The following is a 24,477-nucleotide window of genomic DNA, read 5'->3' as shown; positions in this document are numbered from 1 at the left end:
CCAGAGGCATAAAATGGGACTGCCTAATTTGGAAATGGAAACTCCAGAAATGTGAGCCAAAAGAAATCTTTTCTCTTTATAAGTTAACCTGCCTCAGATATTTCATTATAGTAATGTGAACTTGATTAATAACAACTTTATAACTTCCTCTAAATCTATGTTTATTTCAAAATAAAAATATTTTAAAGACTTGCAGAAAGAATTATTAATACAAGTAACAGTATCAATGAACCTCAAAAACTTCATACTAAATGAAAGAAACCAGACATAAAAGACAAGTATTATACCATCCCATTTATAAGAAATTTCTGAAAAATGACAAAATACAGCAAGAGAAAGCAGTAGCTGCTAGGTATGAGGCTGAAGGTTAAGGGTGGGAACTGGTGATCAAGGAGTACAAAGAAACTTTGGCATGTGATTAAAGTCTTAGTCTAAAACTGGGTTGTTGGGACAGTTGCATAGCCAAATAAATTTACTGACACTACACACTTAAAATTGGTGAATGTTATATCATGCAAACTGTATCTCTGTAAAACTGTAGAAAAAAAGGTTAATGGTAGAATCCAATTGATAAGTATTCATGGGTGTTAATGTAAAATTATTTTAACTCTGCTACATGTTTGAATATTGTCATAATAAAAAGTTCTCGTTTAAAAAAGTGAAAACTGGGCTGTGGATGTGGCTCAAGCGGTAGCGCACTCGCCTGGCATGCGTGCGGCCCGGGTTCGATCCTCAGCACCACATACAAAAAAAGATGTTGTGTCCACCAATAACTAAAAAATAAATATTAAAAATCAATCTCTCTCTCTCTCTCTTAAAAAAAAAAGTGAAAATTTTAAAAATAGCATTTCCCTTGGCAGCTCACAATTCCTGAAAGATCTTATAAAAGTTGAGCTGTGCTACATTCCACATACACCACATTAAAGCCCTTGTTTCACGATATGTTGTGAATAAAGAAGCCCTGGGATTCTAATCGCCACCCTCATCAAAGCATCTGTCTGGACACTGGTCTAAAAATCTATTAACTGTTGCTAAGGGCAGCTGGTTATTTATTCAGCCACAGGATGAAAACCAAGCACAAACAACTTACATTTTAATTACCATATGGAGAAAATTCAAGTTTCAGCTATCCACAAATTATAGTGTTAGTAGTATCAAAATACCCAAGAAATTAAAACCTCAAAAGTTTTTATATAAGAATTACAAATTTTGCACAAAAAAAATTTTCCATGAGATTCTTTTTGAGGAAAAAAAAGTTAAGTGTGGTTATTGATCCATTACCATCATCTTCCATAACCCTTTAATTAAACTCAAAACCATCAGCACTAAAGTGTTTTATTAGATAATCAGCAAAAAATATTAGATTTAAACAGAAAAACAGATAATGAGAAATTAAATATTTGGAAATCATAAAGTTTAATATCTATGGAGAGAGAAGTCATCTGCATTTACATAACTTTCTAAGATTGATTTTTTTTAAATTTTTTTTAGTTGTTCGTGGACCTTTATTTTATTTTTATGTGGTGCTGATAATCGAACCTCACACACGCTAGACAAGCACTCTACCACTAAGATACAACCCCATCCCTGATTTTTTTAAATTATTATTAAATTTATGCATGTCCTACTTTCAAAGAGCTACATGGTCTTAATAAGCCTTTAAAAGAACTGAAATTCAGAAAAGTGGCAGGATATAAGGTCAACATCCACAAAAAAAATCACATTCCTGTACTAAATGATGAATCTACTAAAAAAGAATTAGGAAAACTGTCTCATTGAAAATAGCTTCAAAAATAAATAAAATAATTGGGAATCAATCCAACAAAAGAGGTAAAGGACCTATATAATGAAAATTATAGAACACTGAAGAAAGAAATTGAAGAAGATCTCAAAAGATGGAAAGATCTCCCATGTTTTTGGACAGGCAGAATTAATACTGTCAAAATGGCCATACTATCAAAGGCACTATACAGATTCAGTGCATTTCCCATCAAAATTACAATGATGGGGGCTGGGGATGTGGCTCAAGCGGTAGCGCGCTCGCCTGGCATGCGTGCGACCCGGGTTCGATCCTCAGCACCACATACGAACAAAGATGTTGTGTCTGCCGAGAACTAAAAAATAAATATTAAAAAAAAAGATTTAAAAAAAATTACAATGATGTTCTTCATAGAACTAGAAAAGCAGTTATGGAATTCATTTGCATAAATAAAAGATTCAGAATAGCCAAAGCAATTGTTTAGAAAAGGAGGCACTGTTTAGAAGCAGGAGACATCAAAATACCAGAACTAAATTATATACTACAGAGCAACAGTAACAAAAATAGCATACTATTGGCATCAAAACAGATATGAAGTCCAATGGAACAGAATAGAAAACACAGAGACAAACCCACATGAATACAGTTATCTCATACTAGACCAAACATACATTGGAAAAAAAGTAACCTTTTTAACAAATGGTGCAGGGAAAACTGGAAATTCATATGCAGTAGAATGAAATTTAACCCCCTTCTCTCATCTTCCACAAAACTCAAAGTAGATCAAAGACCTAGGAATTAGACCAGAAACCATGCACCTGCTATAAGAAAATGTAGGCCCAATACTCCAACACGTCAGCTCAGGAACTGACTTCCTTAAAAGATTCCTAAGTCTCAAGAAGTAAAATCAAACATCAATAAGTGGGACAAAATCAAATTAAAAAGCTTCTTTACAGCAAAGGAAACAATAAAGAGTGTGAAGAGAGAACCAACAGAATGGGAGAAAAATCTCTGCCACCTGCTCCTGAGATAGGGTATTAATATCCAAGATAAATAAAGAACTCAAAAATTTAACACCTAAAATAATAATAATAATAATCCAATCAATAAATGGGCAAAAGAACTAAACACTTCTCAAAAGAAGAAATACAAATGGTTAACAAATAAATGAAAAAATATTCAACATCTCTTAGCAATTAGAGAAATGCAAATTAAAACTACACTGAGCTTTCATCTCGCTCCAGTCAAAATGGCAATTATCAAGAATAAGAATAAATGTTGGCAAGGATATAGAGGAAAAGGTACACTCATAAATTATTGGTGGGACTGCAAATTAGTGCAACTGTTCTGGAAAGCAATATGGACATTCCTCAAAAAACTAGGAATGGAACCACAATATGACCCAGCCATCCCACTTCTCAGTAAATACCCAAAGGATTTAAAATCAGCATACTACAAAGACACAGCCACAGCAATGTTTATATAGAAGCTCAATTCACAACAGCCAAGCTAAAGAGCCAACCTAGGTGCCCTTCAACAAATGAATGGATAAAGAAAATATGGCATACATACACAACAGAGTATTACTTAGTCATAAAGAAGAATGACTTTATGACATTTGCTGGTAAATAGATGGATCTGGAGACTATCATGCTAAGAGAAATAAGCCAATCACAAAAAAACAAAGGTCAAATGTTTTCTCTGATATGCGGAAACTAACCCACAATAAGCAGGAGTCGGGGGAAGAATAGAAGTTCAGTGGGGTAGACTAAGGGAAATGAAGGGAAGGGAGGGGAAATGGGAAAAGGAAAGATTGTAAAATGAATACAACATAACCTTCCTATGTACATATATGAATATAACCACAGTGAATCTCACCATCGTGTACATCCATAACAATTTTTTTAAAACTACAAATAAATAGCAGAAAGATCAGTAGAGTTGTGAGAAGGGAATGAGGGAAGGAGAACTAGGAATTAAATCAGAACAAATTATATTCCATGCTTTTATAATTATGACAAAATGAATTCTATTGTCATGTATAACTAAAAAGACCCAATAAGAAAAATAATAAAGTATTCTTAAAAAAAAAAAAAAGAACTAAAAGGCAAAGGCAGAAGCCAGGTGTACTGGTGCATGATTGTAATCCCAGGAACTTGGGAAGATAAGGCAGAGGATTTCAAGTACAAGGCCAGTCTCAGCAACTTAGTAAGACCCTCAGTAACTTAGTGAGATCCTTTCAAAAAATAAAAAAGACTGAGGGTGTAACTGTGGTGAAGCACCTGTGGGTTCCATCCACCATACCAAAAAAGGAGAGAAAGAAATGAAAGTTCCTTTATACCTCCACAGATGTAACATCTAACTAGAAATATATATATTTTCATAAAATACTCATTTATTTGGTATTTTTATTTGTTCTTATTAGTTATACATGATAGAATCTATCTTGACATATTATTCATATTTAGAGTATAACTTCTCATTCTTCTGGTTGTACATGATACAGAATTAATCATACATGCACATAGGATAGTGATGTTCAACTTATTCTACTATTTTTCCTATTCCCATTCACCCTCCCTTCCCTTCATTACCCTTTGTCTAATCCAAAGTACTTCTATTCTTCCCTACCCACCCCCATTATTGTGAGTCAGCATCCGAATATGAGAGAAAATATTCAGCCTTTGTTTGGGGGAGACTGGCTTATTTTACTTAGGATGATATTCTTCAGTCCCATCCATTTACCAGCAAATGCCATAATTTTATTCTTCTTTATGGCCGAGTAATATTCCATTGTGTATATGTACCACACTTTCTTTATCTATTTATCTGTAGAAGGGCACCTAGGTTGGGTCTATAATTTAGCTATTGTTTTTTTAATTTTTTAAAAATATTAGTTTTTAAATTGCCAAATTTATACCAAATGTATACTCCTTACAAACCTTCAAAAGTAGTACATAATTTTGACCTATTTATAAGAATCCAGGAATCTATAAATAAAAATGTCAAAAAAACTACCTTAATTAAACTGGATATTTCCAATCTATTACTTTTCTAATTCCTAACTATATTTAATAAAAGAAAGGGGTGCCATATGCATAAGTACTATGTATTCCACTATGTCTCACAGGAGGATTACAAGTGATGAATAGGGACAGCCAACAGAGACATTTTCAAAGTAGACTTATGATATATACTTTGTCCTTTTTAAACACTAAGATTGGAGGGAAGAAGAGTAGATGACAGTCTTATCTATACTGACCTTTAAGTCTTACAATAATTACAGTGACAAGTAAAATGTATGAGTTCTATAACTGCTAAAAAAAAAAAAAAAAAAAAGAAAAAGAAAAATAAGATATAGACTATACTATACACTAGTCTGTTTCACCCAATACTATGATTAATAATCATCAGAGAGAGAATTCAAGAATTTACCTTTGTACTGGCCACACCAATCTCAGGGCCGGCATTAATATGAACACCACAATCTGTCTCCCTTGATATAGAACTGCCAACTGTGTTTGTGATTCCCACAGTTAAAGCTCCTCTCTCCTTACAGTACCGAAGACCCATCAGGGTATCTGCTGTCTCACCTATATAAAAGAGTACAGCAAAAGTAAAACATGGAATAGTTTCAGCATATGTTGTTTCTTAGATGTAAAAACAAATGGATCACATTTTTAATAATATCACACATTTTAAATGAAACAGAAAATATGCCTTTAATAAACTTAAAAATTTTTTAATAATAGGTTTTTTAGGAACCCTTTGCCTCCTGTCTGAAAATTCAACTCTTTGCAAGTAAAAGATATTCATTTTTACTAATTCATAAAGAACATAAATACAGAAGTAAATCTGTATGTCATGCAAAACCAATTTATTTTTAAATACCATTGTTTGCCAAGATATGCTAGAATTATTAGAAAAAATGACTTTCCTTCAAGTTTTTAAAATGAACTTACCTGATTGACTAATGAAAAAGCAAACATCATCTCGAAAGACTGGTGTGTTTCTATCTAGGAAATCACTGGCTAGTTCCACCATCACTGGCAATTCAGTCAGCTCCTCAAGAACCTGACGTGTCTGCAGAGAAAAGATGATGTAATCATACAACTTGTCTTCAGATACTTTTTTCCACTGGGTTTCTTTGGACTTAACATATAGTTTTCACTTTTTCTGATTATAAAAATGATAAATACATACAGTTAGAAAATACAATACAGATTAAAACATAAAAAATAAGATCCCACTACCCAAGAAGTAAGCACTGTTAACATTTCAGAACAAGTCTCTTTAGACGACTACCAATGCAAATACACCCACACGTAAAACATTTTGAGAAGCAGAAAAAGCACTGTTGTGAGTCAGCTTGTATATTATCTCTAAACTTCCCAATTCCTAATCTTTAAAATGAAAATTCATATAATACCATTCTCATTGAGGGATTTCAAATGAGACAACATATGTACAAGTATTCAGTGAAAACCTGAACACTTTAAACATGCAATGTATGTATACACAGTACCATTTTCCAAAAAAGTCAGCACATTTTAGAAATCCTGATTCAGTAGCTGGTTCAAATACAGCTCTAAAAAAAAAAAAAAAAAAAAAAAAAAAAGAAAGCTCACATTTTCAAATTTTGGAGTATTGAAGAGGGATGATAGAGTGTGGTTTGTGTCTCTGTTCAAAGGACACCTTATTTCCTTTCACTCAATTTCCATTCTAATTAAATTTTTTTTTAATTTTCTCCAAACATCAGAAAATTAATAGAAAATATAAATGTTCAGACAGAAAAACTTGAGGCTCTATGGATGTGAATAGGTACAGTGATTCTTTTAACACTAACTCTAGAGACGCCCTGACCTGACAGCCCTCCACCAGCCTCACCAAGCAAGCCCATCTTTCACCTCATCTCTACATTCCTCCTCCATAGTAATAAAGACTGTAAATATGTCCTTATTCCACAGCCCTTCAACTTTTGCTTGTCCACAAATTGAAACAGAACTGAATTGTTCTATTTGGATTCCCAATAACTTGGGTTTGGCATTTTTTTGAAATATTTTAACACAATGAACAGAGAGTCTTCAAAACTAAAATGCTCTTGCAGGCATGGTGATAAAAGCCTATAATCCCAGTGATTCAGAGGCTGAAGCAGGAGGATCACAACTTCAAAGCCAGCCTCAGCAACTCAGTGAGTCTCTAAGCAACTTACTGAGACTTAGTGAAACTCTGCCTTAAAATAAAAAATAAAAAAGGGCTGGGGACATAGCTCAATAGTTAAGCACACTGAATTCAATCCAAAAAGAAAAAAAATGAATGCTCCTTTTGTCATTATTTTCCACTGATGTATTTTCCTTATTAATTATATATAAGTTATTGACATTAAAATGCTAGAGTTTTTCAAGATGGCAGAAGAGAGGAGGTCATGTTCCTGGCCACTTTGTGGTGTGAAACCAAGAAAGTAGACAGGGAGCTTCTCCACAAGGTGGGTGAACCAAAGCGGGTGGGGGGTGCTTTACCAGAATTTAAAATTGGACATTCAAAGCAGAATGGGGATACAGGAGGTTGGATATAATAAGGAAAAAATCCTCATGGACACAGCTGCTGCCATAGCTGGGTCAGAAGCACCAGTCAAAGTGGTTCCTTTGTGAGGACAGTACAGGGATGAGGGAATGAAAGCAACCCGCATTTTTGGGAGGTCCAAGGTGCATTTTGGGAAGGTCCAAGGCGTACCTGGGTATGAAGCCTTTAGAGATCAAGGACATTGCCCAACAAACCTAAAAGATGCGCCGCATCATATCTGTGTGTGGGGAAAGAAGCCGCCATCTCTCCAGGCTATGTGCAGAGAACAAAGGAAGGCACCATTTTGCAGCTGTGCGCCACCCCCCCTCCCCACCCCAACATCTGAGGAAGCCAATTCCTGGCAAACCCAGGTTTGGCCCAAAATATGGGTCCAGTAAACATACATTGAGCAACACAAAGAATGCTTAAGTGACCAGGAGAAAATCAAACATACAGAGAGGTTTACATAGACTACTGGTCTCAGAAACCCCCTCCAACTAGACTGCTTGCAGGACTGGCTGGGAGAGACAAATCCCAGAACTCGGAAGGGCAGGAGTGAATCTGGCTGGGAACTCAGAAGGGCAGGACCGGGAGAGAGTTGTTCCTAGACTGAAGGCCCAGATCAGTAAACGTGGTGTCCACATGTGACAAAGGGGACTAAGAATGGGGTCTCCCATCACATGCGTGGAACCCAGGGGAGAGCCCTGGGGTACATTCTTCCAGCATGGACCAGCAATTACTGGACACTGGTAGTGTACTGATCTAAATCTCCAGACCAACTGGCATTCAGTGAAAAGCCTGGAGTCCACCCCTAAGCCTAAACCCTGTCTCCAGAAATTCCTCCTACAGGATTACCTTTCTCACACCAGCAAGCCAGAGGGTGGAGCATCATGATCCAGATGACCCCCACCTAAAACTGCTGAGAAAAGAAACTGAGAATATACTGAACTACAATAGAAATAATTCTTTAACTTTTCATCAAGATGATTATTCCTTTCATAAATTTTTTTTATTCTTTTACTCATTTAATTGTGACCTTGATGGTACATGGATATTTATACATTTTCATATTTGTTTTCTTCTCTCATGTCTAGCATTTTTGAAGCCAGTTATTTTTTATGGATTAGTTTTTTGTGAATTAAAATGTTGGATTAGTATTTTTTAGTTTTGTGTATTTTATTTTTATTTTTGTTTTAAAATTTTACTTTATATATATATATGTGTGTGTATGTTTTTCTCCTATGGTTTCCCTTCATTCTCTTTTCTTCTGCTAACAGCAAATCTCTATTTTCCCCCTTTCACTCTTCCTTTGATCTTTTACTTCTGTCTTATCTCCTCCTCCCTCATAATCATCACATCTTATATCACTTCTGTTCTCTCCCTGTCCACCATTTGAAATTGTAAATCCTTTTGCAAATTTGCTATTTTTACCATAGGCAATAACTGATCATGTTATCATAAGTAACACTGTAGATGTCGTAGTATGAATTATATGGTTTAATGCTGTATATTGCTTACAATGGTTGTTGTTATTATTTATCTCCCCTAAACAGTTAAGGTACTGGAAAACTTCAGGGACACTATAAGTCCACAGAGTAGAAATTCTACTGCCTTAGATTCATACTGTTAGATGGATAGACACACAAACAACATGAAAAAGCAGGGGAACAAACTGTCACAAATAATAGAAACCACTGACATCACAGTAAAAGAAATGTCAGACAAGGAGTTTAGAATGTACATAGTTAAACTGATCTGCAAAGTAAAGGACAGCATAAAGAATGAAATCAGAGAGAATATATAGGAAGGGAAAAATCATGATAAAGAGGCAGAGATGCAACAGTGCTGCATCTCTGAACATGCTGCCCAACTACACAGCCCACCCTCACTACCCTGGAGATCTCAGAAAGTGGTCGCCTCCATCTTGGGACACCTTTGCCATAATCTTGAGTTACCCCTGCTACTACCATTGCCATCTTTAGTTGGGGTAACTTCCATGGTGGGACACCGGCTGAGGCCTAAAAGCAACATCAAGGTCCCTATAGTCTCCTAACGCCCCCCTCTCCCCAGCCACCAACCCGGCACCACAATGCTTGCAGCTACATGGCCAGCCCGTAGCTCTCAAAGCCTGGTCCTGATCTGCCCGATACAGAACAGCTCTCCACGACAGGGGTACAGGCCCCAGTGCTCTGCCCACAGGACCACCGGAGAGAGAGATTCCTGATTGGGAAGTAGAAAGGGAGAGGGCAAGAGAGATACAGTTTAGAGTATAAATTAAGAGACCAAGAATTGTGAGGTCTATAGGTGATATAAAGGGCTAAGACCAGGCACCCACATCTCACAAGTGGGCCCCAAAGAAGATCCTTGGAGCAAAGTCTTTGAACAGGGACCGGCAAGTGCTATATCCTACCTCCAGGAGTTCCGCCTCCAAGACCAATCCTCCCACCCTAATAACCTTTACTATACTAAGAATGGAGATACTAGCAAACACCAGACAACCAACTCCAACTATCAAATGAGAAGGCAAGCAGGAAAGATACTGAACTCAGAATTGTACAATTTTCCTTCTAGGTTTTTTTTTCCCCTCTTTTCCCACCCTCACATCCCCAACATTTGTGAAACCAAGTATTTTTCATGTAGTAGGCTACTGAGGATTGGGTTGTCTGAATAGTATATTACAACTTTGTTGTATACTCTTTTATCTTTTGTTTTTCATTTTCTTATTAATTTTGTTTTGTTTTGTTTTTTGTATTCCCTCTATTTTCTTCCTATTTATCTGTCTTCCCAGAGTCTCTTTCTCTCTTTTCTCCGCTACCAGCCAACTTCTATTCATTCCTCTTTCACACTTCCTAAGATCTAATATTTCTATATCCTCATTTCCTACCTCTTTAACATCTATCTCATCCTACACCCCCTCCCTGGATTCTCTCTTTGTCCATTATTAGAAACTATGGACCCTTTTGCAAATCTATTGTTTATATTATAGATAATAATGGAATACACCATTTTTGTTTATTGCAACAAAATTGTATAAACATCTTAATAGGAGCTATTTATTTAAGGCTGCATATTGTTTGCACTAGGATCTGTTAATATTGATCTCCCCTAAAAAGAGAGATACTGGAAACCTGTAGGGACACTATAAGTCTATAAGTGTAGAAACTGTAATATCTCGGATCTGCACTGCTAGAGGGGAAGACACACGAACAACATGAAAAAATAAGGGAAGAAAGTGCCCCAAACAAACCAAGATACTACATTAATAGAATCCATTGACAGCACAGAGAAGAAGTTCGGGATATAGATAATTAAAATGTTCCACAAACTTAAGGATGATTTAAGAGAGCAAACACATGCAACAAAAGATTGCTTCGATAAAGAGCTACGTGAGCAAATACAGGAAGCAAAAGATTACTTCAATAAAGAGGGATTCTGAAAACAAACAGAAATCCTTGAAATGATGGAAACAATAAACCAAATTAAAAACTCAATAGAAAATATCACCAACAGACTAGATCACTTGGAAGACAGAACCTTAAACAATGAAGACAAAATACATAATCTTGAAAATAAAGTTGACTACACAGTGAAGATGGTAAGTAACCATGAGCAGAACATCCAAACATTATGGAATAACATGAGAAGTCCAAATTTAAGAATTACCAAAATAGAGGAAGGCATAGAGATACAAACCAAAGGAATGCACAATCTATTCAATGAAATACTATCAGAAAATTTCCCAAACCTGAAGATGAATTGGAAAATTGAATACAAGAGGCTTATAGGACACCAAATGTACAAAATTATAACATATCCTCACCAAGACACATTATATGAAAATGACTAGCATACAGAATAAAGATAGAATTTTAAAAGCTAAAAGAGAAAGGAATCAGATTACATATAGATGGAAACCAATTTGGATCTCAACAAATTTCTCAACACAGATCTTCAAAGCTAGGAGGTCCTAAAATAATATATACCAAGCTGTGAAAGAAAATGGATGCCAAACAAGAATCTTATATCCAGAAAATTTAAGCTTTTGATTTGATGACGAAAAAATATCTTCCATGATAAAAGTTAAAAGAATCTGCAGCTAGAAAGTCTGCACTACAGAACATCCTCAGCAAAATATTCAATGAGTAGGAAATGAAAAACAACAATGAAAATCAGCAAAGGGAGGAACTACACTAAGGGAAATGCCAATCAAAGGAAAAACCAAATCAAATTAAAACCCCAAAATAAACCCAAACAACAGGGAATACAAACCATGTCTCAATAATAACCCTGAATATTAATGGCTTAAATTCATCACTCAAAAGATACAGACTGGCAGATTGGATTTTTAAAAACAACCCAACAATATGCTGCCTTCAATAAATTAATCTGATAGGAAAAAACATCCACAGATTGAAAATGAAAGGTTGGGGAAAAAACATACCACTCACATGGACTGCATAAACAATCAAGGGTTTCCATCCCCATATCAGATAAAGTAGACTTCAAGTCACAGTTAGTCAGAAGAGATAAAGAAGGACATTTCATACTGCTGAAGGGACCCATACGTCAACAAGACATAACAATCATAAATATATATGTCCCAAACAATGGAGCATCTACATACATCAAACAAATTCTTCTCAATTTCAAGAATCAAATAGATAACAACACAATAATACTGGATGACTTTAACACACCTCTTTCACTGCTGGGTGGATCTTCCAAATAAAAACTAAACAATAAAAAATTTAGACTTAACAGACATACACAGAGTATTTCATCCATCAATGAGTGAATATACTTTCTTCTCAGCAGCACATGGATCCTTCTCTAAAATAGACCAAATATTATGACACAAAGCAACCCTTAGCAAATACCAAAAAGCAGAGATACTACCCTGCATTCTATCAGACCACAATGGCATGAAATTAGAAATCAATGATAAAATAAAAAACAGAAGCTACTCCAACACCTGGAGACTAAATAATATGCTATTGAATGAACAGTGGATTGCAGAAGACATCAGAGAGGAGACTAAAAAATTCTTAGAGGTATACGAGAATACTGACAACAACATATCAAAATGTCTGGAACACTATGAAGGCAGTGCTAATAGGAAAGTTCATTGCATGGAGTCCATTCCTTAAAAGAATAAAAAGTGAACAAATAAATGACCTAATGTTACATCTCAAAGCCCTAGAAACAGAAGAACAAATCAACACCAAAAGCAGAAGACAGAAAATAATTGAAATCAATGAAATTAAAACAAAAGAAACAATTCAAAAAATTGATAAAAAGTTGGTGTGATGGCCTAACTTAGTCAGTAAGCACCCTATAGATTGTAGGATATCAATAAATAATGTAAAATTATAGGCTAAGTAATATTAAGCTATTCTGGTTATAAGTAGTACTTAAAGAATTTAGCCTAAGTAACTCCATTTTAAAAAGAAATCATCTTGATTACAGTGGGCAGTTAACCTAAATAAGAAACTTTAATAGTTGCAACCCCTGCCCAACCACAAATATCAACTCCACCCCTAATTGAAAAGTCCCCAACCCTTGCTACAGACACTTGCAAGCTAATCACTAATTTTAGCTTCTGTAAGGAGCTTGCTTTGCAACAGAGCTTGCCTGCTCTGTGCAATTGTAGACCCCCCTATGCAAGGCAAAAGTGGTTTTTATTTTTAAAAAGCTTGACTACATTAAGATGGGCGCTGTACCCTGAACAGCATCTTGCTGAGGGGCAGTCACCAGCCAACTAAATAAAGACACTCAAATTTGGACAAAATTCAGACCAAGAGTGTTTTCTGAGTGATCAGCACACAACATTGGTTCTTTGAAAAAATAAATAAAATTGGTAAACCCTTAGCCACGCTAAGAAGGATAGAGAAAACTCAAATTACTAAAATTCATGATGAAAAAGAAAATATCACACAGATACTTACTGAAATACACAAGATAATTAGAAACTATTTTGAAAATTAACACTCCGATAAAACAGAAAATCTTGAAGACGTTGACAAATTTCTAGGGCATACGATCTACCCCAAACTGAATCAGGAGGATATAAAAACAGATCAATTTCAAGTAATGAAATAGAAGATGCCATAAAAAGCCTACTAACTAAGAAAAGCTTAGAACCAGACAGATTCACAGCCGAGATGTACAAGACCTTCAAAGAAGAACTAATACCAATACTACTCAAATTATTCCATGAAATAGAAAAAGAGGGAATCCTTCTAAACTCATTCTATGAGGCCAGTATCACTCTGATGCCAAAACCAGACAAAGACACAGCAAGGAAAGAAAACTTCAGACCAATATTTCTAATGAAATTATATGCAAAAATTCTCAATAAAATTCTAGCAAATCAAATATAAAAACCGATATTAAAAAGACAGTACAGGCTGGGGAAATAGCTCCGTTGGTACAGTACTTGCCTAGCATGCACAAGTTCCTGGGTTCAATTTCCAGCACCAGCAAAAAAAAAAGATATTGCACCACAATCAAGTGGGGTTCATTCCAGGGATGCAAGGTTGGTTCAACATATGAAAATCAATAAATGTAATTCATCACATCAATAGACTTAAAGAAAAAATCATACAATCATCTCAATAGATGCAGAAAAAGCAATCGACAAAATACAGCACCCCTTCATGTTCAAAACACTAGAGCAACTAGGGATATTAGAAACATATCTCTTGGGCTGGGGATATGGCTCAAGCAGTAGCGCGCTCGCCTGGCATGCGTGTGGGCCCGGGTTCGATCCTCAGCACCACATACAAAGATGTTGTGCCCGCCGAAAACTAAAATAAATAAATAAATAAATAAATAAATATTAAAAATTCTCTCTCTCTCTTTAAAAAAAACAAAAGAAAAAAAATAAACATATCTCAACGTTGTAAAAGCTATATCTATGCTAAGCCCAAGGCCAACATCATTCTTAAATGGAGAAAAATTGAAAGCATCTCCTCTAAAAACTGGAACAAGACAGGGATGTCCTCTTTCACCACTTCTATTCAACATAATCCTTGAAACTCTAGCCAGAGTGATTAGACAGATGAAAAAAATTAAAGAGATACTAATAGGAAAAGAAGAACTCAAACTATCACCATTTGCCAATGACATGATTCTACACTTAGAGGATCCAAAAAATTCCACCAGAAAACATCTAGAACTAAAGAATTCAGCAAAGTAACAGGATATGAAATCAATACCCATAAATCAAATGCATTTCTGTACATTAGTGATGAATCCTCTGAAAGAGAAATTAGGAAAACTACTCCATTTACAGTAGCCTCAGGAAAAAAAAAAAATACTTCGGAATCAACCTAACAAAAGAAGTGAAAGACCTCTACAATGAAAACTAAAGAAGGAAATTAAAGAAGACCTTAAAAGATGGAAAGATCTACCTTGTTCCTGAATTAATATTGTCAAAATGACCATACTACCAAAAGCACTATACTAATGCAATTCCAATAAAAATACCAATGACATTCCTCATAGAAATAGGAAAAGCAATCATGAAATTCATCTGGAAAAATAAGAGACCCAGAATAGCCAAAGCAATCCTTAGCAAGAAGAGTGAAGCAAGAGGCATTACAATATTAGACTTTATACTACATTATAGAGCTATAGTAACAAAAACAGCATGGTATTGGCACCAAAATCGACATGTAGACCAATGGTACAGAATAAAGGACACAGAGACAAACCCACATAAATACAGTTATCTCATACTAGACAAAGGCGCCAAAAACATACATTGGAGAAAAGATAGCCTCTTCAACAAATGGTGCTGGGAAAACTGGAAATCTATATGGAAAACTGACTTCCTTGACAAGACTCCTAATGCATAAGAAACAAAATCAGGAATCAATAAATGGGATGGATTCAAACTAAAAAGCTTCTTCATAGCAAAGGAAACAATTACGTGAAGAGCAAGTCAACAGAATGGGAGAAAATCTTTACGACATACGCTTCAAATAGAGCACTAATCTCTAGGATATATAAAGAATTTTTAAAAACTTAACACCAAAAAAACCAAATAACCCAATCAATAAATGGGCTAGAGAAATGAGCAGATACTTCCCAGAAGATACACAATGGATCAACAAATATATGAAAAAATGTTCAACATCTCTAGCAATTAGAGAAATGTATATCAAAACTAAGATTTCATCTCACTCCTGTTAGAATGGCAATTATCAAGAATACAAGCAATAATAAGTGTTGGTGAGGATGTGGGGGAAAAGATACACTCATACATTGCTGGTAGGACTGCAAATTGTTGCAAACACTCTGGAAAGCAGTATGAAGATTCCTTAGAAAACTTGGAATGGATCCACCATTTGACCCAGTTATTCCACTCCTAGGTTCATACCCAAAGGCCTTAAAAATCGGCATACTACAGTGATGCAGCCACATCAATGTTTATAGCAGCTTAACTCACAATAGCTAAGCTAGGGAACCTTCAACAGATGAGTGGATAAAGAAATTGTAGCATATATACACAATGGAATATTATTCAGCCTTAAAAAAAGAATGAAATTTTTGGCATTTGCCAGTAAATGGATGGAACGGGAGGATATTATGCTAAGCAAAATAAACCAATCCCAAAGAACCAAAGGCTGAATGTTCTCTCTGACATGCAAATGCTAATTCACAATTTGGGGGGAGGGTGGGGGCCTATATAAGAATAGAGGTACTTTTGATTAGACAGAGGGGAGTGAAAGGAGGGGAAGGGGTATGGGGGCAAGAATGATAGAATTAATTGGACATTATTATCCTATATGCATAATATGATTACATGACCTGTGTAGCTCTACATCATGTACAACCAAAAATAAGAAGTTATACTCCATTTATGTATGATGTGTCAAAATGCATTTTACTGTCATGCACAACTACTTAGAACAAATTTTATTAAATTTTTAAAAATAAAGCAAAAAAGAGGGCTGGGGCTATAGCTCAGTGACAGAGCACTTCCCTTGCACTAGGTTCTCAATCCTGGTGAGGCACTGGGTTTGATCCTCAGCACCACATAAAAATAAACAAAATAAAACCATGCTGTGTATCAACAACTACAAAAAAAAAATGCTACATGCTACATTTCTCTTTTAAATGTAAATCCAACTTTTCCCTGACTTTACAATATAAGTATTACATTGGAATTAAATTCTTCAGAGCAACCCTGTCTCAAAAATAAAAAATACACATATTAAAAAAACCAAAATTTTGAAAAGCATGCTGTACTTAGAATGATTTGCGTGTAGTAAGTTGTTATTGTTCAGGATACACAGGATATAAAAAGCATTCGTACAAAATGTGTCATGTACATTTGACCCACCAAAAAAACAAACATGTACAATTCAAATTAATGGGGAAAAATGGCACTATTTTGTATGACAAACCATAGAGGGGATCTCTAATGTCCATCAACTATAGTAATCTTGACATCCACAAAAACCTTGCATTATATATCATACTTAGAGATGATACAAGAATTTCTAACAGTGTATCATTTCTGTCCCCAACTGAGAGCAGTAGATGACCTAAAGCACCAGTAAATTAGCCCATCCCTTCTTTAATTTACACTAATATTTTTAATTCATTCCTCTTCTCATCACTCCAGACCTCTTCCCTTCAATATTGCATAGCCTTTCCTTTTAGGAACACATAAATTTTGGGGGGGGTTTGGGGATGTAACAGCTGGTGATCAGATGGTTTCACTAATTTAAGATACAAATTATGTATGCCCTAGCAAGTAAAAATTACTATGTCGGGCTGGGGTTGTGGCTCAGTCGTAGAGTGCTTGACTGGCATGTGTGAGGCACTGGGTTTGATCCTCAGCACCACATAAAAATAAATAAAGTCGGGGCTGGGGATGTGGCTCAAGTGGTAGCGCGCTCGCCTGGCATGCGTGCGGCCCGGGTTCGATCCTCAGCACCACATACCAACAAAGATGTTGTGTCCGCCGAGAACTAAAAAATAAATATTAAAAAATTCTCTCTCTCTCCTCTCTCACTCTCTCTCTTAAAAAATAAATAAATAAATAAATAAAGTAAATGTACAGTGTCCATCTACAACTAAAGAAAAAAATGTTTTTTTAAAAAAATTACTATGTCATGAATTTGGGGAATCAATCCTAAAAGCAGAAATTGAATGTAAAAATCCTCTTTAGATAAGCAGTACATAATCTGTCTCATTTATGAAGAATCTACATGTAAATCTGATTTACTGGACTAAAAGACCATCACATTCTATAATTTCTATACTGAAAGCTAATAAACATATTTAATACAGAACTTTAGCTTCTAAAATATCAATTTAAAGAACAAAGTCTGACCAAAAGCAGACTTCCTTTCTTGACAGTAATGGACTATGGAGTAAACTACTGCTGCGGTAGACACATTACTAGTCACCTGTCTGGGGCAAGTGAGCAATGCTAAGTAAAACCCAATGACTGCTCTCATATAAGTAGGCACACTCCCAAGGCTACAAGCCTGGAATGGTGAACAAACTCATCCCTCTTGGTCCTTCATGAAGTCAGCTTCAGGTAGTCCCTCTGATATCTAAAGACCTGTCTGTCTATAGCAAATCTTCCATTGATAAATAATTCGACCAACTTTTAAAATCCCCTAAATCTTCCTGATATTTGTCATGAAAAAGTAACACATCTGAACAAGAGTTTTACATGGTGTTAGTAGAGGCACTGCTGGTCTGCAGATATCCTCTAATATCTAAAATAACATAATGAGAATTTTAAAAGGTCACTTACTGCTACACCAGCATGGTAACTTGTTCCACAAGCAATAAGAATCAAACGCCGACACCTCTGTATCTCCTTAATGTGATCCTTCAAACCACCCAAATTCACTGAAATAAAAGTTTGAGAACACAATTATTTAGGAAAGAACCACATGAAGTGACCTTTCATAAGTGTCTACTGCCGATATGAGAAATAACACTGCTGTTTCAAAGAATTCATATTCCTTTTAGGGAGCATAGTTCTCCATTGTTATGAAAATGAAATTAATAGATCATAACTTAATTTCTTCTAAACTTGTAACTAACAATACCTACCACTCTGGTCCAAGGGCATGCAATCACAGTACTTGCATTCTACTTTGTTTAGTCATTTTTACATTTTTCCCTTTGAAATAAATGTTATCTTAGAGGCAAAGGGACATAAACAACAGAGAGGAAGAAGCTGAAGACTGGAGGTGGGGAGAAGCTGATAATAAAGGACACAGAAATTTATGGAGTGATGGAAATGTTCCACATCTTGACTTTACAGACGTCAGGATTATGACTTTTCTGCAGAGGTTTATCAAAACTCAGAATATTATCAGGAAGCTGAGGCAGGAGGATCACTAGAGCCCTGTAGCTCAAGCCCAACTTGGGCAGCATTTGAGATTCCATCGCAAAACAAAATTTAAAAACAGAATTTTAGGGCTGGGATATAGTTCAGTTGGTAGAGTGCTTGCCTTGCATGCATAAGGCCCTGGGTTCAATCCCCAGCACTAAAAAACAAACAAAAAAAAAATCCAGAATTTTATACTAAGAATGATGAATTTTATTAACTTTTTATAAACCTATCTGGAAAAAATTATCTTTATTATGTTTATTTCCACTGCCCTCTGCCCAGAATAGTGCTCAGCATATAAAATAAACCTATTCTCAGCCTTTGCTATCTCAGTAAATGCCACTGCCAACCACTTAACTGCTCCATGTCAGCATTATCCTCATTGGTCCTACCCTCCCTTATGTCCACCTTCAAAAGTCCCTGTACTGCAATCCCCCAGTACCACCATCTCCCCTGGAAAAAAAAAAAACATTTCCCTGACTCACTCTTGTATTCTTGACTTCCTGGAATCTGCCCTCCACACACAGCCAAAATAATCTTTTAGAGATCCTTTAAAAACATAAATCTGATCTTGAAACCTTCTAATGAAGTCTGTCCTCTGTTTCTTTTTCTGTCTCTATAGTTATTGGTGTGTTGTTGTTCTTCATTTGTCTTCTCTATAGATCCTTCTACACAAACTAGTATTCTACCTGGGAGAAATTCTCATTTGACATTCATTTGATTATTCAACCCATACCTCTAAGCACCCACCACATGAATATCCTGGTCAAGGCCCTGAGTGGCTAGCAGAGCTCTAGACTCACACAATTCAGGTCCTGGCTGAAGAGGAAAACATGTACATCCTCATGAGCATCATTCTCCTGTGTTGTCACGCCCTGAACCTGCTCTAGGCCTAGTGGTCAGGGGTGAGGTTGCAGAGCATTAGGGAACTACACTGAACTACACTGAACACATGAATGCTCCATGAATGCTGAGAAATGTAACCTTTGACTAGATATTTAAACTGACAAGGCCTTGATTTCCTCATCTTAACAACTAAGACTGCAGGTATCTTGTTTTTATTATAGAACTTTTATGCACATTAATAGAGATAATAGAGCTTTTAAAAGCCATGAACTTCTAAGGGCTGAGGCTAGAGCTCAGCATTATAGCATGTGCTTAGCATGTTCAAGGCCTGGGATCAGGGGGTAGAGAGGACAATACACTTCTCACAGTTTATTTTATCTTCTTTCCTTACAAAACAAATCCTTTTCCTGATCTTAATTTCATAAATACCACAGTGGTATTTACTACTACTCTCCCAGTTCTTTCAACTCAACCATCTTTGACAACCCCTTCTTTCACACAGGTCCTATTTCTCTTGTGGTCCCCACCTCCCTCTCCTTTCCCTGTACCCCAGGCAGGACAATATGCTAACAGACAACTGCATTTCAGCATCTCACTCCTCCAGGGGACAGTGGAGGGTGGTACCCAGCCACCTCAGGAAAGCATAGTGAGCACCAACATTGGCTCCTCATCTATGACAATTCTGTAACTTCTACAAAAAGAGGTACCCCAGCAAGTCCCCACATTAGAATGCATTCAAGGCCCTCACAGAAGTTCCTCTCCCCTTCATTCCTAGACTTCTTTTTACTCCTCTTCAAGTACTAGGTCCAGGAGACAAACTAGACTACAAACTATTTCGTAAATATCTTCCTCATTCTTTTTTCACTAGTTCCCCTTAGCTAACGCTCTTCTACACAATCTACATCCCCAACAGATCTTCTCTTATAGAACCTTCCAAATTCTTGAAAACCCACACCTTCCTACTTCATGAAGCCTTCACTGATCCCAAAGCCCCTTTCCACAGACTCATTCTCTACCTCCCTAAATTCAACATTAAACTTAAAGCATTTGAACATTAAAATGAGTTTCTAATGTCAACTATCATATTTTGCCTTACTTTAAATAGTTAATTATATATTCATCCCCACCCCTAGATTATTAGTATACCTCAAGGACAAGACTGTATCAGATATCACTTTCCTATTCACTCAAATCTATAAGAGGAGTTTGAGACTGATCGTCTATGGCCAAAGACATATGTGTCTGTTACACATGGTCTAAAGAAAACTTCCACAAACAAAACTAATGTTGAACTCTAACCTCTACCTTAAACATGTACAGGTTAGACCACATGGCATCAGAATTACCTGAGATCCCTGGGGAAGTTTACATCTTTATTTATTTATAACTGGAAAGAGAAACTCTAGCCTGGGTAGATACATGTAAGCTTCCCAGTAGGTGGACCAGATATTGTTCTTAGAATTCAGTGCCAAGGATAGTGCCCAGAACTGTCCTTGACAGTCACAGCAGGTTCCCATTACATAAACTTTGCCATTTTAACTATTTTAAAGCAAAAAATAAGTAGCACCAACTACAGTCATTGTTGCATAATTATCACTATCATCCATCTCCAGAAGTTTTTCACCATACCAAACTGAAACTCTACCCAGTTTAAACAATAACCCTTTCCCCAGCACCTGGCAACCATTAATCTACTTTTTATCCTTATGAATCTTACTATTCTAGATACCTCATATAAGTAGTTTAATAGACTAAAGGATTAACCATCCATGATGGCTGGAGGCCACAGTTGTTTCCCAAGGCTACAAAGGACAATAAATAGTCAGGTGACTAATGGCACCCTCCCAACACACACAAGAGACTTTAATACAATAATGGCTTATGTCATTACCAGTGTAGTCATCAAAGTTGACTCTTCCTCTCATCGTGTTCACAACAGACTCTGGCTGCTCAAAAATTTCCTTTTGCATAAATGAACTGAAGTTGCCTAAGTCATAGAAATTATATAAGGTAAAACAAAAATTAATAAGCCCAATAAAAAGAAATTTGTACCCACCTGTCTCCTTTAACATAATCTTGCTAAATAGAAACAGTATTCACACATGACTGCCTAATGGACTGAAGGCATATATGTGAGAAAAAATGAACAAGTAAAAAAAGTCTTATTTACTTCATACCTAGGATATAAAGTTAGAGCAAAAAAAGGTAAATAATATAAGCCTAATTTTTAGAGTCAGTCTAGGTCTAGGTTCAAATCATGGTTTTATCCTTTACTATCTTAACTGGGGAAATTCCTTAATCTGTAAAATAAGAACAGCAGTTACTGCATTGTGTACATTGTGGTACAGATTAATATAGCAAAGAATATGACATATAGCAGTTATGCAATAAATGTTGACTTTTATTCCCACAATTCAATCAGAAAGGAGAATAAAAATAAAAACTATAATTATCACAATAGCTACCAACAACAAAACATTGTTCAGAATTCACTAAGTGTGTCTGGCACTATTCTGAAGTGTATTAAACTCTCTTAGTACTCAAAACAACCTTAATGAGGTAGGTTCTATGAAAACCATTTTATATATGAAAAAAATGAAGCATGGGGAGAATACAAAAAGAATAAGAAAAAGAACACATATAAAACAGAAGAGATATAAAATATCTTGAAAATATCAGGCACTATTAATCAATCTATTTTTCATAATGTTAGAACCAACCATGAATTAGTTTGAAGAACTACTGGAAGAAATGCAGATAATTTCTTTAAAGAATCATCTCTTTTCCTGGGACTGTCCCTTCATTAATCATATGGAAGATATCACTCAGCAATATGGTTAGATTCATTGGTAGGACAAGAAATAGAATATCTCCTTTCTTTAAGGACACCAAGCTACAACATGACAAAAACTTTCACCCTTCATGATCTGCTGGAGTTCCATTTGGAGGGTTTGCACAGCTCGAGCAGGATGATCTCCTGCAGTACGTTTAATTCGATGGATAGAAAGACGGCCATCCACAACTGCTGCAACATCATCATCTTCTAGAAAGATGACACGATTGGTGTGTTCAATGACAGCACTAGAAAATGTTCAAGGAGATATAAATATCAATAATCAAGGATCATTATTACAAACAAAACTATCATTAGGATACACAAATCAAATTTAAGCACAAACTCCAGGGTGAGAAACAACTCAGTGGTATAACACTTGCCTAGCATATGCAAGGTCCTGGATTCAATCCTCAGTACTTCAAAATAAACAAATACTCCACCATCTTGCAATACTTTTGTTAATTTTCTAGTTATCAGTGCTATCCCTTTCAGGGCAATGTTGGTGGAGGTGGGGAGGGTCATTGCGGACAAAAAAATAAAACAAACTCTGCCTAGCAACATAACTAAATTAGATTAGATCAGAAGGCATGGTTATTTCCTCCTTTTTCTACCCATCAGAAAATTCTGCAATTTTAACTCTAAACATTTCTCAAAATTTCCTTCCAAGTCCATTGTCATAAACAAGTACTAGCTGCCATCTACTCTTACCACTGCAGCACCCTAACTAGTTTACCCACATTCTCTCTTACCTTCCTCTACACATTCTCCTTTTCTGCCTTAATTGATATCAAAAGGCAACTCTGATCAAGATGCTTCCCTCCCGCAACAAACCACTTCATGACTTCCCTCTGGCTCTTAGGAAAACATCAAAATGTCTTACCATGAGCCCTACACCTTCTTCTCCAATCTTTTCTCCCACCAAGATTCCTCTTATGCTCTATTCCAACCATACTCACATCCCTCCTGAATTCTCATAGGATGAGCCACCTGAGGAGAATGAACATTCTTTTCTTCACCCCTTCACCTAATTAATTCCTATTCTCCCCTTAACTCTTCATTCAGGCTTCATCCCCTTGATAAAATCTACCCACAAAGGACTGTATTACCCTGATAAAAGTATTCTGTAGCTTTTGTCATAGTGATAATTTTATGCTTGTGTAATTGGTGTTTAAAATTTGCCTCCTCCATTATGGAAGAGCTCATTAAGGGCAAATAATACTTTAATTTTTATCATATTTCCTGAGGCTAGCACGTGGCTTTGCTCAGAGTATTCAACAGAATGCAAGAATGAATGAAAAAAAAATGGTATACCTTTGCAATTTCCAATTTTTTTTAAGCAGTAACTGTCAACTCTGTAGTAAACCAACTGACTACACATCTTACATATCTGTAAAAATTAGAAAACAGTGAAGTTTGCTTTCTTAATAAGATAACACATTCCCTGAAGTCCTACATGGTATTATTTTCTTTTTTATTATTGCCTCTTATCTTCAGGCTCAGTGACTAAATCACATACTTACTGGCAATTTGAGTAATTCCATTTTACCCCCATTACTACAGTATTTTATTTATAAATGAATCTAAACATTGCAACACATTTTCTTTCAAAATAACTTAGTTTAATACTAGTCCTTTAGAGAAATAATTATGCTCCAAGTTCATTCCAAATGAAAAAAAAAAATAAGAAAATGAGTGTCCACATTAAGACGAAAACTACAGAATGGGGAAATACTGGGCAATGATATTGGCCAAATTCTATTGCTACACTGTGTACCTGTATAAATATGTAACAATAAATCCCACCATTATTCACAACTATAATGCACCAATAAAAAATACAGGAAAAAAGACTAAAATACAATGGTTCAGCAACTATACTATTAATTGTGATAGTAACTAACCTAATTCTACTCTCTAATCTCTCTCCTCCCTACAAAACCTAAATAAGCCTCATAAAAGAAAGACCCCCCCCAAAAAAATACAACACAAGTACTCAAAAGTAAATACACTGGAACAAGTCTCAAAAAAAAAAAAATATATATATATATATATATAAATATATATATATATATATATAAAAAAATATATATATATATATATATATAT

General features: G+C 35.7%; 1 protein-coding gene across 2 annotated transcripts in view; it reads right to left on the bottom strand.

The window, feature by feature from the left end:
• The window catches only part of GFPT1 (glutamine--fructose-6-phosphate transaminase 1), a 66,211-nt gene that overhangs the window by 10,352 nt on the left and 31,382 nt on the right, over window positions 1-24,477 (bottom strand). For both annotated transcript variants that reach the window (XM_081264644.1, XM_081264645.1), the window contains 5 exons: window positions 22,453-22,616; window positions 21,427-21,522; window positions 18,102-18,199; window positions 5,722-5,842; window positions 5,195-5,352 (listed from right to left, as the gene is read on the bottom strand). In XM_081264644.1, the coding sequence (XP_081120770.1) occupies window positions 5,195-5,352; window positions 5,722-5,842; window positions 18,102-18,199; window positions 21,427-21,522; window positions 22,453-22,616 (637 nt within the window). The remainder of the gene's footprint in view (window positions 1-5,194; window positions 5,353-5,721; window positions 5,843-18,101; window positions 18,200-21,426; window positions 21,523-22,452; window positions 22,617-24,477) is intronic.

Source organism: Spermophilus citellus (assembly GCF_964194105.1).
Source record: "Spermophilus citellus genome assembly, chromosome: 13".
In the NCBI taxonomy this organism is placed as follows: domain Eukaryota; kingdom Metazoa; phylum Chordata; class Mammalia; order Rodentia; family Sciuridae; genus Spermophilus; species Spermophilus citellus.
The sequence above is the reverse complement of the archived record's forward strand: the minus strand, read 5'-3'. Positions and strand labels throughout refer to the sequence as shown.